At 41.7% G+C, this 16,802-nt stretch overlaps 1 protein-coding gene across 1 annotated transcript; it reads left to right on the top strand.

The window, feature by feature from the left end:
- Positions 1 to 3,443: 3,443 nt before the first annotated feature.
- Positions 3,444 to 16,516, top strand: LOC132779724 (zinc finger protein 614). The gene is made up of 2 exons (XM_060783394.2): positions 3,444 to 3,675; positions 12,214 to 16,516. Exon 2 carries the CDS (start codon positions 12,231 to 12,233, stop codon positions 13,101 to 13,103), a length of 873 nt encoding a protein of 290 aa, XP_060639377.2. The 5' UTR covers positions 3,444 to 3,675; positions 12,214 to 12,230; the 3' UTR covers positions 13,104 to 16,516.
- The last annotated feature ends 286 nt before the right edge of the window (positions 16,517 to 16,802 follow it).

Here is a 16,802-nt window from a genome sequence, read left to right as displayed (position 1 = left end):
AAGAACTCTCAAAGATGGTTGCCAATGGTTCCGAAATGACTTCCGCTAGTTCCTTCAATACTCTGGGGTGTAGTTGATCTGGCCCTGGGGACTTGAACTCATTAAGAGCGGCCAGGTATTCCTGAACGACTTCTTTCCCAATTTGGGGTTGGATGTCCTCCAAACCCTCATCCACTCCATCTTGCTGAGGTTGAAGACTCTCTTTTTGTGAGAAGACCGAGGCAAAGAAGGCATTAAGTAGTTCTGCCTTTTCCCTATCCCCTGTCAGCATTGCCCCATCTTCTCCTCGAAGAGGTCCTATCGCCTCCTTGTTTTTCCTTTTTCTACTGACATAAGAATAGAAGCCCTTTTTATTGTTTTTAATGTCCCTGGCAAGTCTGAGCTCATTTTTTGCTTTAGCCTTGCGGACCTTTTCCCTACAGGTGTTGGCTATTTGTTTGAATTCTTCTTTGGTGATTTCTCCCTTTTTCCACTTCTTGTGCATGTCTCTTTTGTGTCTTAGCACAGTTAGAAGTTCTTTGGACATCCATTCTGGCTTCTTTGCACTTGTCCTATTTTTTCTCTTTGTTGGCACAGTTTGCAATTGCGCCTTGAGTATTTCACTCTTGAGAAATTCCCATCCATCCGCAACTCCCTTGTCTTTTAGTATCTGTGTCCACGGAATGCTGCTCAGCGTTTCCTTCATTTTTTGGAAATCAGCTCTCCTAAAGTCCAAAATGCGGGTTTGACTTGTCTTAGTTTCGGCCTTCCTTTGTACCTCAAATTGCAGGAGCACATGGTCACTTGCCCCTAAGGATCCTACCACTTCGACCGCATCGATCAGGTCCTCCGCATTTGTTAAGATGAGATCAAGAGTAGTCAATCCCCTTGTTGCTTCTTCTACCTTCTGGACCATGAAATTGTCTGCAAGGCAAGCGAGGAATTTGTTGGACCTTGTACTCTTGGCCGAGTTTGTTTTCCAGCAAATATCGGGATAGTTGAAATCGCCCATGACTACTACATCTCTTCTCTGTGCCTGTTTGGTCAACTGTTGGCAGAAGACTTCATCAAGTTCTTCCTCCTGGCTTGGGGGTCTGTAGTAGACGCCTACAACGACATCTTTTTGAGTCCCAGTTCCCTTGATTCTTATCCAGATGATTTCAAGCTGGTTTCCCAGATTGCTGTCTTGAATCTCTTCTGTAGCATAAGAGTTTTTGACATATAAGGCTACTCCGCCTCCTCTCCCCTTTGTTCGGTTTCTGTGAAAGAGGTTATACCCCTCGATATCTACATTCCAGCGATAGGAGTCATCCCACCAGGTTTCAGTGATCCCTATGATATCATATTTGTGGTGTTGTGCTAAAAGTTGGAGTTCGTCTTGTTTGTTTCCCATGCTCTGTGCATTAGTGTAAAGACATGTGAGCCCCTGAGATCTTCCCCTGAGCTGTTTAATTGGGATTATTGTGCTTTGGGTACTTGGTCCTTGTTGTGTTTGTGCAGCCCTCCGTTTAGCCTTCTGGCGATTCCCAGATATTGTGGGTAAAGTAGTGTTCGCAAGGCTGTTGTCCCCCTCCCCCGGTGGACCTAGTTTAAAGTGCGTCTAATGAGGTTTGCGAGTCTGTGAGCAAAAAGGTGTTTTCCTACTTGTGTGAGATGCACCCCATCCCTTGCCAGTAGGCCATCCTCCTGGAAAAGCAGGCCATGGTCGAGGAAGCCAAAGCGTTCCTCCTGACACCATTTTCTAAGCCAGTCATTGACTTGTACTATTTTTCTGGCTCTTGTGGGTCCGTGTCTTACAACAGGGAGGAGGGATGAAAAGACCACCTGTACATTACATTCTTTTAGCATTGCTCCTAGAGCTCGAAAATCATTTGTGATCTTTTGAAACGTATGCCTTGCAGTATCATTGGTTCCTACATGAATCAACATGAGGGGAGGACGGTGATAGGGCTTGAGGAGCCTGGTGAGCCTCTGAGTGATATGGTGTATTTTTGCCCCCGGTAGGCAGCATATTTCTCGAGCCATCCCATCTGGTCTGGAAATGACAGCTTCCGTTCCTCTAAGGAGGGAGTCACCTACTACCAAGACCTGTTTACTTTTGGGAATGACAGGGCCCCTTTTGTGCATTGTAGTGTGTAGGTCTCCAGAAAAGTGATCCTGTTGGTGTGAATTGTGTAGGTGAAAAGTGTTGTCCTCCTCCTCGACATCCCCGGTGCATTCGTCAAGGACAATCCATTGAGATTCGTCCAAGAGCCTATGGTTCTCCTGTATGTGTTCCTGTTGCACCTGGTCTACGGTTGGGGATGGTACACCTGCACGATTGCTCAAGTGTGAATGTTGTGAAGTGTTGTCCCAGTCAGGGCTATCCCCTGCACACTGATCAAGGATGAGCCACTGATCAGTATCTAAGCCATTCTGGTCTTCCCCAATATGTTGTGTTTCTTGGTCAGGTGATAGTTGTGTGAGAATTTGGAATCTATTGTGTAACTGCAGCTGAGCGGAAGTATTCTGAGGAGGCTTCCGGGTCCTATGTGTCCTTCTAAGGGTGACATTTCTCCAAGCCTGAGGGTTGTCCACAACTGAGGTGCTGTTCTGTTGAGCCTCCCTGTAATGTTGGTGTGATATGGGCTGCGTGTCTAGGACAGTGTGGTGTGTGGTGTCTAAGAACAGCTCAAGTTCCTGAATGTCCTTAAGGGTGTTAATACGGTCCTCGAGTTGTCGGATCCTGTGGATGAAGAACAAGGAGGTGGAGCAGAAGAAGGAGAGGAAGAAAGAAGAGGGGAAGAAGGAGCAGAAGAAGAGAAGAAGGAGCACAAGGAGTGGGAGAAGAACAAGAAGCAGAAGGAGCAGAATGAAAAGAAGAATCAGAAGAAGAGAAGAATCAGGAGAAGCAAAAAGAAGGCCCAGATGGGAGAAGAACAAAAAGGCGGAGCAGAAGAATGAGAGGAAGAAAAAGGGGAAGAAGGAGCAGAAAGACAAGAAGAAGCAGAAGAAGAGAAGAAGCAGGAGAAGCAAAAAGGAGCAGAAGAACGGAATGAGTGAAGAAGAAAATGAAAGTGCAGGAGGAAGGAGAAGAAAAAGGAGAAGAGAAGAAGAGGAGCGGGAGAAGGAACAAAAAGGAGCAGAGGGAGGGGAAGAAGAACAAGAAGGAGGGAAGAGAGGGAGAGGAAGAAAAAGTAAAGAAGAAAAAGGAGAGAGAATTAGTAGAGGAGCGGGAGAGGAAAAAAAAAGAAGGAGTAGAAGAAGGAGAGGAAGAAAAAGGAGAGGAAGGAGCAGAAAGAGGCAGCAGAAGGAACAGAAGAAGGAGGGGAGAAGAATGGCATGAAGCAGAGAAGAAAGAAGGTGCAGGAGCAGAAAGAAGAGCAGGAAGAGGCAGAGAGGAAGCAGGAGAAGGAGAGCCCAAGAGGGGCGAGCCTTCCTCTTCTTCCTCCTCCTCCTCCTGGTGTTGTGCTTGTGCTTGTTCTTGTTCTGCAGCAGGAAGTGGGCCTTCCTGGCAGGGCTGGCGGGCTGCGCGGTGCAGCATTGCAACAAACCTCGCGAGGAAGGACGAGCCGGGAAGGAAGCAAGGAAGGAAGCAAGGGAGGAAGGAAGGAAGAGGAAGAGCAGCAGGAGCAAAGAACAAGGAGCAGCAGGAGGAGAAGAAGCAGGAGGACGAGAGTGCTGCTGCTTCTGCAACTGCTGCAGCTGCTCTTGGAGGTGAGTGAGTGGGAAGAACACGCGTGGAGGGGGTCCCCGGGCAACACAAGACCTGCCCCCTTTATCTGACCTTGGCGGGGTCGTTTGCAAAGGTTTGTGTTGAGTGTGTGCCCCCCCTTGTCCCTCCCCTTGCATTAACCCCCCCCCCCGCCCTTATTTCGCTTTGCAGGCCCCATTTGGGGCTTTGCACGTGTGGACGCGTGACGCGGAAGCGTGCACGCAGCCCTGGCGACTCCTGCCTTGCCTCCCTCTCCTTGCAAAAAAAGGCAATCTGCATTTCCTTCAATTTGGAGGAATTTTCCACCGGGAAGGCTGCAAAATAAAAAGGGGGACACACAAAAAAGCAAAACACGCGGCAGGACTACAACTCCCGGCAACCCTCGCGGCGCCGCCCTTGAGCCTCCTCGGCCGGGCTCCGTGCCGCGTGGCATGCCGGGGACTGTAGTCTAGCGACCCCTCTCGGGCTTTGCTGCCATTCAGGTAAGGCAAGAGAGGAGGGCGGTGACGTCACCCAAGCCCCGCCCCTTTGCCCGGGCTCCTGCGGAAGTAGAGCCAAGCCATGCAGCTCTGAGTGCAAGGTATGGAGCCACACTACAATATGCTTTAATGGCTTCAATTTGCATTTATATGTCTATAGTTTTTTTTTAATTAATTATGTTATGTATAATTATATTGCAATATTATTATATTGTATTATATTATTATTCTATAATATAAAATTATTATACTAGAGTATAATAATATATCATTAATATATTATTTATATTATATTATGTTATACACCATTAATTAATTAATTATGTTATGTATAATTATATTGCAATATTATATTGTATTATATTATTATACTATAATATAAAATTATTATACTAGAGTATAATAATATATTATTATTTATATTATATTATACACCATTAATTAATTATGTTATGTATAATTATATTGCAATATTATATTGTATTATATTATTATACCATAATATAAAATTATTATACTAGAGTATAATAATATATTATTAATGCATTATGTATAATTATATTGCAATATTATTATATTGTATTATATTATTATTAATATATTATTTATATTATATTATGCACCATTAATTATGTTATGTATAATTATATTGTAATATTATTTTGTGTTATATTATTATACTATAATATAAAATTATTATGCTATAGTATAATAATATATTATTAATATTATATTATGCACTATTAATTAATTATGTTATGTTATGTATAATTATATTGCAATATTATTATATTGTATTATATTATTATACTATAATATAAAATTATTATACTATAATAATATATTATTAATATATTATTAACATTATATTATACACCATTAATTAATTATGTTGCGTATAATTATATTGCAATATTATTATATTGTGTATTATTGTACTATAATATAAAATTATTATACTATAGTATAATAATATATTATTTATATTATATTATATTATACACCATTAATTAATTAATTATGTTATGTATAATTATATTGTAATATTATATAGTATTATATTATTATACTATAATATAAAATTATTGTACTATAGTATAATAATATATTATTAATATATTGTTAATATTATATTATGTTATACACCATTAATTAATTAATTATGTTATGTATAATTATATTGCAATATTATATTGTATTATATTATACTATAATATAAAATTATTATACTAGAGTATAATAATATATTATTATTTATATTATATTATATTATACACCATTAATTAATTATGTTATGTATAATTATATTGCAATATTATATTGTATTATATTATTATACCATAATATAAAATTATTATACTAGAGTATAATAATATATTATTAATGCATTATGTATAATTATATTGCAATATTATTATATTGTATTATATTATTATTAATATATTTATATTACTTAGGCGATCCCTCGTTGGACGAGTAAGATGGTCTTCCATTATATTTATATTATATTATGCACCATTAATTATGTTATGTATAATTATATTGCAATATTATTTTGTGTTATATTATTATACTATAATATAAAATTATTATGCTATAGTATAATAATATATTATTAATATTATATTATGCACTATTAATTAATTATGTTATGTTATGTATCATATTGCAATATTATTATATTGTATTATATTATTATACTATAATATAAAATTATACTATAGTATAATATATTATTATTAATGTATTATTTATATTATATTATATACCATTAATTAATTAATTATGTTATGTATCATTATATTGCAATATTATTATATTGTATTATATTATTACACTATAATATAAAATTATTGTACTATAGTATAATAATTTATTATTAATATATTATTTATATTATACACCATTAATTAATTAATTATGTTATGCATAATTATATTGCAATATTGTAATATTATATTATATTATATTATTATGCTATAATATAAAATTATTATGCTATAGTATAATAATAATATATTATTATATTATATTATATTGTACACCATTACTTAATTATGTTATGTATAATTATAGTGTAATATTATTATATTGTATTATATTATATTATTATACTATAATATAAAATTATTATACTATAGTATAATAATACATTATTAATATATGATTTATATTATATTATGCACCATTAATTAATTATGCTATGTATAATTATATTGTAATATAATAATAATACAATATATATTGTATTATATTATTATACACCATTACATTGTAATATTATTAGTAGTATTACATGTAATATAAAATAAATATCATATTAGTAGTATTAGATTGTATAACATATAATATAAATATATGTATATGCAACATATTATTAGTAAAGCAATACAATATGTTTTAATCGTTTCAATTTGTATTTATATTTTAAAATTAATTGTTATGTATAATTGTAATATTATATTATTATACTATAATAATATATTATATTATTGTAATAATATAATCTATCTATCTATATAAAAATACTCTGTGCATAATGAGTTCCTTAAAAACAAAAGAACCAATGAACGAAATCACACCAAATTTGTCAACAAAACATCTCACTACACAAGGAGTGACCATCACTCAAAAAAATTATGATTTTGTCATTTGGGAGTTGTAGTTGCTGGGATTTATAGTTCACCTATAATCGAAGAGCATTCTGAATTCCACCAATGATGGAATTGAACCAAACTTGGCACACAGGACTCCCATGACCAACAGAAAATACTAGCAGTGCTTGGTGGACATTGACCTTGAGTTTGGGAGTTGTAGTTCACCTACATCCAGAGAGCACTGTGGACTCAAACAATGATGGATCTGGACCAAACTTGGCACAAATACTCAATATGTCGAAATATGAGCACAGATGGCGTTTGGGGGAAATAGACCTTCACATTTGGGAGTTGTAGTTGCTGGGATTTATAGTTTACCTATAATCAGAGCATTCTGAACCCTACCAATGACAGAATTGGGGAAAATTCCCACACAGAACTCCCATGACCATCAGAAAATACTTAAGCCATTCAGTCCAACCCCCTTCACCAGGGCAAGAAAATGTAATCAAAGTCCTCCTGACAAAGAGCCATCCAGCCATAGATAGATAGATAGATAGATAGATAGATAGATAGATATGATTCACACACACATAGACATAGTATCATAGATGTGAAAGGGACCCCTAAAGAAGGACCATTCTATGTTGCCATGTTCCAGAGTGGGCAAACCAGACACTCTCCACATCAACACTGAGAAAGAAACAGCAAGAAATACTGTTTACCCACAAGCAGAAAGACATGACATATATTAGAAATATTAGAAATAAACACCTCATTATTTTCCATATCACCAGACTGGGCCACGGCAACGCGTGGCAGGGGACAGCTAGTATTATTATATTATAAGAATATATTATTAATAATATATTATTAATAATATATTAATAATATCGTATATTATTATACACCATTATGTTGTAATACTATTAGCCCAGGCCTGGTATCAACACATTCAAGGAGGTCACTGCTGATGGATGCTTTGGAGCGAGTTTCTGTGGGCATGACTTAATGCTCAGGAGGCATATGCTATGGCCTCCTTCCAAGGATGGGTCTACACTGCCAACTAATGCAGTTTGGACTGCATTATACAATCAGTGTATTGATTTATTTACTGGTTTGTACCCAACCTTTCTCCACAAAGCCAGGACTCAAAGCAGTTGACAAGTCAAAACAGTTGGATTGCGCAAAGGACTTTTGACGCCATGCATGCGCTCATCTGTTTATCAGAGGATGCAAACACTCTTCATAGAGTTTGCATTTGCATTTCTCTTCCTTGTCGGCCCAGAACTCCAGTATTTCTAGCATGTGTCAGGTGACCCAGGCACCTTCATATGCCTTTCCGCTGCAAAAAGAGGGAACGAAACCTCTAGGATTGGGTCCTTTCACACTACAAAACAACAGCCATTTCTTTCAAAACAAAAGAAGACTTTGGGTGACTTTGGACCGGCATTTTTGAAGTCTTTGGGCCACTTTGATGACCCAAGAACTATTTTCCACTGTTGGATCAAAAGACCAGCACGAGTTGCCAGGCAAACATTTTCTTCTTGAATTGGAAGTAGGGTCCTTTAGCTATATTATTATTAAATTTATTATTATTATTATTATTATTATTATTATTATTAACTAGCCGTCCCCTGCCAAACGTTGCTGTGGACCACCTGGGGGTTCTGTGTGAGAGGTTTGGCCCAATTCTATCATGGGTGGGATTCAGAATGCTCTATAATTGTAGGTAAACTACAACTCCCAAATGTCAAGATTCTATTTTCCCCCAAACTCCACCAGTGTTCACATTTGGGCATATTGAGTATTCGTGTAGAGTTTGGTCCAGATCCATCATTGTTTGTGTCCAAAGTGATCTCTAGATGTAGGTGAACTACAACTCCAAAACCAAAGGACACTGCCCACTAAACACTTCCAGTATTTTTGGTTGATCATGGGAGTCCTGTGTGCCATGTTTGATTCAGTTCCATCGTTGGTGGGGTTCTGAATGCTCTTTGATTGTAGGTGAACTATAAATCCCAGCAACTTACAACTCCCAAATGACATTTTTTTTTTGAGTGAAGGACATGCATTGGGTTGTTAGGTGTCTTGTGTCCAAATTTGGTGTCAGTTCGTCCAGTGGTTTTTGAGTTCTGTTAATCCCACAAACAAGCATTACATTTTTATTTGTATAGATACAAACAATAATAATAATTTTATTTGTTCCTTGCCTCTCCTCACAGCTCAAGGAGGGGTGCAACACAGTTAAAACACATCATCATAAATGCATACAAGACAATGCACATTTCTAAAAAATACCCATATTCAAATACATGCCAGCAGAGGCTGGCTGTTAGGAATTGTGGGAGTTGAAGTCCCAAACTCCTGGAAGAAGGGCCAAAGTTGGCCCAGGCCTGTGCTAAAAAGATTAAAATAAGATACAGATAGAATGTAATGTGTAATGTACATGTATGGTGCCTTGAATACAATTTTCAAACTATTATTATTATTTGGAACACCACAAGATGAGTCCACAGCAGACACTCTGCTGGCTGTTGTATTGGATCACACATTGGACCCTTCCCAAGTGTCTAGGACTGTGTGATGTATCGGCAAATAATGCGTGCAGATCCCAGTAAGGTGGCCTTTTGCAGCTGGCAGATGGTAATCTTGTCAGTGCAGATTGTATTTAAGTGCAGGCCAAGGTCATGAGGCTCTGCACTCAGTGTGCCAATCACCACTGGGACCACCTTGACTAGCTTGTGCCACAGTCTTTGCATAGAATCATAGAATCAAAGAGTTGGAAGAGACCTCATGGGCCATCCAGTCCAACCCCATTCTGCCAAGAAGCAGGAATATTGTATTGTCGAAGGCTTTCATGGCTGGAATCACTGGGTTGTTGTAGGTTTTTTCGGGCTATATGGCCATGGTCTAGAGGCATTCTCTCCTGACGTTTCGCCTGCATGTATGGCAAGCATCCTCAGAGGTAGTGAGGTCTGTGAGGAAACAAACAAGGACATCTAATCACCTCTCAACAAAAGTTTGCTCCAGGCACTGTCAGACCATTATATGCTAATCAAGGTGGTCAGTTGAAACATTCACACCTAGCTCCAGCAGACAAGAGTCCTTTGTCCCACCCTGGTCATTCTACAGATATAAACCCTTTTTCCTAGTTCCAACAGATCTCACTACCTCTGAGGATGCTTGCCATAGATGCAGGCGAAACGTCAGGAGAGAATGCCTCTAGACCATGGCCATATAGCCCGAAAAATCCTACAACAACCCAGGAATATTGCAGTTCGATAATAATAACAATAACAACAACAACAACATTATTATTATTATTATTATTATTATTATTATTATTATTATTATTATTAGATTCACAACAAGAGTTGTACACAGCAAACAAAATCACTCTGCTGGCTTTTGTATTTGATCAGATATTGGACACTTCCCAAGTGTCTAGGATTGTGTGATGTATTGGCGAATAATCCATGCAGATCCCAGTAAGGTGGCCATTTGCAGCTGGATGATGGTAATTAAGTCAGCGCTGATTGTTTTTAAATGCAAGCCACTGCATCCAGTGCCAGTCAACCACTGGCTTGTGCCACAGTCTCTGCAGTTCGATCTTTAAATCAATCCTTGTATCGTATCAGCTTTTCTAGTTGCTACTCATCAATCCTGCTGTCACCTGAGATTGCAACATCAGCAATCCATACTTTGTTTTTTACCACAATCGTGAGGTCAGGAATCTTGTGCTCCAAAATTCTGTCAGTCTGAATTCGGAAGTCCCAGAGTATTTTGATGTATTTATTTGTTGCAGGCAGATGGTATTTGTGGCACAATAATAATAATAATAATAATAATAATAATAATAATCTTTATTTCTACCCCGCCACCATCTCCCCGATGGGGACTTGGTGCGGCTTACATGCAGCCAAGCCCGGACAACATATTACAGCAATAAAATCAAAGCATATACAACAGACAACCACAACATTATCAAAATGACATTAAAAAGAAAAAAAATCATAAAATAAACATTCCAATAAACACAGTCACGGTAGTGATAACAATGGACGGGTTACATATTCAGGATAAAAACATTTAAAAAACTATAATGAGATAAAATAGGAGCAGGACGTTTATAAGGAACTCATAAAACACAGAGTTCTGAGGCTGTGAATCATCTGAGCAAGGGTGTTGTGCCTCTGCTTGTAGTCTGTCTGCGCAATCTTCTTGCAGCAGCTGAGGATGTGATCCATCGTTTCATCTGCTTCCTTGCAGAGTCTACACTTGGGATCTGCTTCTGACTTTTCAATTCTGGCTTTGATGGCATTTGTTCTAATGGCTTGTTCTTGGGCTGCCAGAATCAGGCCCTCCTGATTGTTGTTGTTGTTGTTGTTATTGTTATTACCCCTTCTTTTTCTCTACCAAAGGAGACTCAAAGCAACTCCTACTTTCCATAATCTGGTGCATTCCCTTGATCTGTGGGCAGCTCTTACCCTCCATCTTCCTTTCATAGAATCATAGAATCAAAGAGTTGGAAGAGACCTCATGGGCCATCATCCAGTCCAACCCCATTCTGCCAAGAATCAGGAATATTGCATGCAAATCACCCCTGACAGATGGCCATCCAGCCTCTGTTTAAAAGCTTCCAAAGAAGGAGCCTCCACCACACTCCGGGGCAGAGAGTTCCACTGCTGAACGGCTCTCACAGTTAGGAAGTTCTTCCTCGTGTTCAGATGGAATCTCCTCTCTTGTAGTTTGAAGCCATTGTTCCATTGCGTCCTAGTCTCCAGGGAAGCAGAAAGGAAGCTTGCTCCCTCCTCCCTGTGGCTTCCTCTCACATATTTATACATGGCTATCATATCTCCTCTCATCCTTCTCTTCTTCAGGCTAAACATGCCCAGCTTTTTAAGCCGCTCCTCATAGGGCTTATTCTCCAGACCCTTGATCATTGTAGTCGCCCTCCTCTGGACACATTCCAGCTTGTCAATATCTCTCTTGAATTGTGGTGCCCAGAATTGGACACAATATTCCAGGTGTGGTCTAACCAAGGCGGAATAGAGCATGGGGAGCATGACTGGATCTAGGCACTAGGCTCCTCTTGATGCAGGCCAAAATCCCATTGGCTTTTTTTGCCGCCACATCACATTCCTGGCTCATGTTTAACTTGTTGTCCATGAGGACTCCAAGATCTTTTTCACACGTACTGCTCTCGAGACAGGCATCATTGTCCCCCATTCTGTCTCTTTGCATTTTGTTTTTTCTGCCAGAGTGGAGTCTCTTGCATTTGTCACTGTTGAACTTCATTTTGTTAGTTTTGGCCCATCATCTCTCTAATCTGTCAAGATTGTTTTGAGTCCTGCTCCTGTCCTCTGGAGTATTGGCTATCCCTCCCAATTGGGTGTCGTCTGCAAACTTGATGATCCTGCCTTCTAGCCCTTCATCTAAACTGTTTCTCTTTCCTCTCCAGGACCCGCCACCTGCTCCATGGAGGGAGAGGAGGGCTCCGCCGCCACCCCGCCGGCTCCTCCGTCGTGCGAGAGGCCCTTCCCGTTATGGGAGGAGGGCTCTGGGGATGAGAACGCGCTGGTGATCCACAGCCAGGTGGAGGAGGAGGAGCAGCACAAGTGCCTGGTCTGCGGGGAGACCTTCCCGCAGCCGCTGAGCCTCCTGCGGCATCAGAAGCAGCAGCACGCCGGGGAGCGGGCCTTCGTGTGCCCCGAGTGCGGCCGCGGCTTCGGCCTCAAGCACAACCTCATCATCCACCAGCGGATCCACACCGGGGAGAAGCCCTTCGCCTGCGGGATCTGCGGGAAGCGCTTCAGCCTCAAGCAGAACCTCCTGACCCACCAGAGGGTCCACGGCGGGGGGGTCGAGCGGCCCTTCTCCTGCCCGGCCTGCGGGAAGGGCTTCCGGGAGGAGCGGCAGCTCCTGGCGCACCAGAAAGGGGCCTGTGGTGGACGCAGCCCGGATGTGCCGGAGAAACCCTCCCGAGGGAGGCCCTGCCCGTCCGGGGAGCGCGGTGAAGCCGTGGGGCAGAGGCCGCTGAGGGTCAAGCACCAGGAGAAGTCCCACCAGAACGGCGGGGCGGCCGCCTTCACCTGCCACGAGTGCGGGGAGGGCTTCGGCAACCGGAGCAGCCTGGTCAGCCACCAGCGGGCCCACCGGGCGAAGAAGGCGCTCCCCAGCGAGGAGGGCAAGCGGTGCTTCGGCCCGAAGGAGACCCCGAGGAGCCCGGGGCGGAGACTCCGAGCGGGAGACGCCCCCTTCCAGTGCCTCACCTGCGGGAAGAGCTTTTCCCAGAAGAGCAACCTGGCCGCGCACCGGAGGAGCCACTTGGGGCAGGAGGCGCTGGGCTGAGCCCCACGGAAGCCTTTCAGGGATCGGGGGGAGCGGAGAAGGAAGAGAGGCCTTGGTCGAGGGGGGAGCGCCAGCCGGACCGGCCTGGCGTGATATTGCGGGGAAAGGGAATCCTGGGAGCTCGCTGGGAGCAGGAGGGACTACGGGGATCCGGACCCCGAAAGAACCCAAACTCCGGGGTTGCTTCCAAAGCGAATGGATCGACCCTCCACCCCCCATTTCAGACTGGCAAGAGGAGGCGTTTCTTGCTTCCATACATGAATTGTGTTGCCTCTTGTCTCTTTGTTCAGCCAGGAAATATGGCATTTCAATACCCTTATTTTTTGTTCATTTCCAAAGCAGTATCTGCTGACATTTCCCATCGTTGATGTATTTTTTTTCCTTTCCGGAGTTGCAAACGCCATTTTTCCCCCCGAGCCTTGTTACAATGACTGGTTTTGCTTTCCTCCCCATTTTGGCTCCATGTTCCCCGATGATCTTGGTCTTGAGACAGGTTTCTTTGCAGGGAGGGGCGACGGAGCCAGAATTGTGCCAAAGACATCACGTGTTCCTGCGAACCATTGGATCGGCCAACGTGGAAAGAGGGCTTTGAAAACATTGCAGCAGATGCTTCGGTGAAAGCGATGCCTTCTCCTGACTTCTCCGGTGTCCCACGTCTTATGGATTTGAATCCGCAAATGTCTCTATGTGGGGAAGGGGCTCCTGGCTTCAGTTCTGACCATGCTTGATGGCTGCTTGTTGCCATATATTTCTTGCTTCGGTTGGAAGGAGGATTCCTGTGATATACCAAGAAGCATCTGCAGGAAAAGCCCAATGCACTCCTTGATGGTGGGCAGAGGGATTCCCCAAAGACCCCCACCTCCTCCTTTGGGGCGAACCCAAAATAAAGGGGGAAAAGGGGGGGGGGTGGAAACCCGTCTGGTGGAGGACAAATAGCAAAAGAGTTGGGCTGAATCCTGTTCTTAGTCCTGACTAGTAAATCTACCCTGTTTCCCTGAAAATAAGACAGTGTCTTATATTAATTTTTGCTCCCAAAGATGCGCTAGGTCTTATTTTCAGGGGATGTCTTATTTTTCCATAAAGAATTCACATTTATTGTTGAACCAAAAAAATTTGAACATTTACTATACAGTGTGCCCTCACTTATCGCAGGTGTTACGTTCCAGGACAACCCACGAAAAGTGAAAATCCTCGAAGTAGGGATGCACTCTCTCTCTCTCTCTCTCTCTCTCTCTCTCTCTCTATATATATATATATTGCATTCCGAGGGTGAGGCAGAAGCGAGAGATTTAAAGGCATTCCACACCTTTTATTTTTTTGGCTAGCTATAAGGAAGGGGCTATAAGGCCGTGATTTACATACTGCTTTGTATCCCCCCCTCTCTTTTTTTTAATTACTGTCCTGAGTTGCCCTTCAAAAACAGCCTTTAGACAATGTTGAGAGTAAAAGATAAATGCTTTACTTCAGCAAACACAAAGGATAAGCAAATGCAATTGGAAAGTGCAAAAGAAAGCAAGGAAGTCTTAATCCAGACCCAAATTAAAACTCTCTTACAAAATCCCAAAAGAAACGGCAGTCTTCCATCAGACAACGGGCACTGATCACTAAGTCCTTAGCAGCAGACACAAAGCAGATTCCATTGGAGTGAAAACATCAGTATCAGGGTCGTTGTTGCCAGCAAAAGCTGACTGATTCTGATTTATAGCCCTGAATTCCCCACTCAGTAGGTGCTAGGGAGTCTCCCAATTAGCTCAGTGTTTTGAGAAGCTATTCTAGCGGAGTGCCGTCTGTGCTCTATCTCTTTTTGTCTCTAGAAATGTGGATACTTTCAAACCCTCATCATCTGATGATTCTTCTCCCTCCAATTCCTATTTCCCTGCTCCTCTTCCGAAGTTGAGGAATCCCTAACAGAAGCCCCCTCCACCCTCCATTGTTGCCAGAAGGCAAAAACCCGCAAAACTGAGTCCGTGAAAAGTGAACCACAAAGTAGTGAGGGAACACTGTATACTGTAACTGATCTCCCACGACAGGGGAAGCAAACAGAGACTTTGCTAGGTCTTATTTTCAAAGAAGGCCTTATATTTCACAATTCTGCAAAACCTCTACTACAGTGGTTCTCAACCTGGGGTCCCCGGATGTTTTTGGCCTACAATTCCCAGAAATCCCAACAGCTGGTAAACTGGCTGAGATTTCTGGGAGTTTTAGGCCAAAAACATCTGGGGACCCGAGCTTGAGAAGCACTGCTCTACTAGGTCTTATTTTTAAGAGATGTCTTACAGTCCACAAAAAGCGAACCACAAAGTAGTGAGGGAACACTGTATACTGTAACTGATCTCCCATGACAGGGGGAGCAAACAAAGACTTTACTAGTTCTTATTTTCAGGGAAGACCTTATATTTAGCAATTCTGCAAAACCTCGACTAGGTCTTATATTTAAGGGATGTCTTACAGTCCACGAAAGGCAAACCACAAAGTAGTGAGGGAACACTGTATATTGTAACTGATCTCCCATGACAGGGGGAGCAAACAAAGACTTTGCTAGTTCTTATTTTCAGGGAAGGCCTTATATTTCGCAATTCTGCAAAGCCTCGACTAGGTCTTATTTTTAAGGGATGTCTTACAGTCCACGAAAGGCGAACCACAAAGTAGTGAGGGAACACTGTATACTGTAACTGATCTCCCACGATGGGGAGCAAACAAAAGACTTTGCTAGGTCTTACTTTCAGGGAAGGCCTTATATTTCACAATTCAGCAAAACCTCTACTAGGTCTTATTTTTAGGGGATGTCTTACAGTCCAGAAAAAGCGAACCACAAAGTAGTGAGGGAACACTATATACTGTAATTGATCTCCCATGACAGGGGGAGCAAACTTTGCTCGGTCTTACTTTCAAGGAAGGCCTTATATTTTGCAATTCAGCAAAACCGCTACTAGGTCTTATTTTTAAGGGATGTCTTACAGTCCACAAAAAAGCGAACCACAAAGTAGTGAGAGAACACTGTAACTGATCTCCCCCGACAGGGGGAGCAAACAGACTTTGCTCGGTCTTACTTTCAGGGAAGGCCTTATATTTTGCAATTCTGCAAAACCCCTACTAGGTCTTATTTTCAGGGGATGTCTTATTTTCGGGGAAACAGGGTATGTATTGACTTTGATTTTTTTAATGGTCTACTTTAAGGACTAATCAATACGATTGAGGCCATTGATACCAGGCACCTTAAATTTGGGGAGCGAGAAAGGCTTTAAATTGCTTATAAAACATCAAAGGGAACCACTTATTTTTTTCTTTCTTAATTTTTTAAAGGGCCAAATTGCACCTTTTGGGTTGGATAGGAGTTTCTTCCGGGGCCAAATCTGTACAAAGAGGGACGTGCCAAATTAAAGGGGCTTCCTGGATTTCCCCGTTGCAGCCAAGTCAGCCGCCTCTCGGTGTCGTTTTGTGCAGCCTTCCACCTGCTTTCCCCCTTTACCTCTCTCTGCTTTGCTAGTTGCTCTGTAGGCTTGCCATTGTGTTCTGTTTTCTTTGGTTAGCCACCATTCATCTCCTTGATTCATATTGAGTCTGTTAGGAGGCGGCATGTTGGGGCTGCGCACAACGGCGCTTGCAGAGTTGCCTCAAAACACAGCCCTGCAGCCAAAGAAAGGCGTCTCCAGAACTCGCTTCCCCGGCTTGTCCGGTTGCACGGAGCTGCAGACGGAT

This window comes from Anolis sagrei, chromosome 6 (assembly GCF_037176765.1).
Source record: "Anolis sagrei isolate rAnoSag1 chromosome 6, rAnoSag1.mat, whole genome shotgun sequence".
Taxonomy (NCBI): domain Eukaryota; kingdom Metazoa; phylum Chordata; class Lepidosauria; order Squamata; family Dactyloidae; genus Anolis; species Anolis sagrei.
The sequence above is the reverse complement of the archived record's forward strand: the minus strand, read 5'-3'. Positions and strand labels throughout refer to the sequence as shown.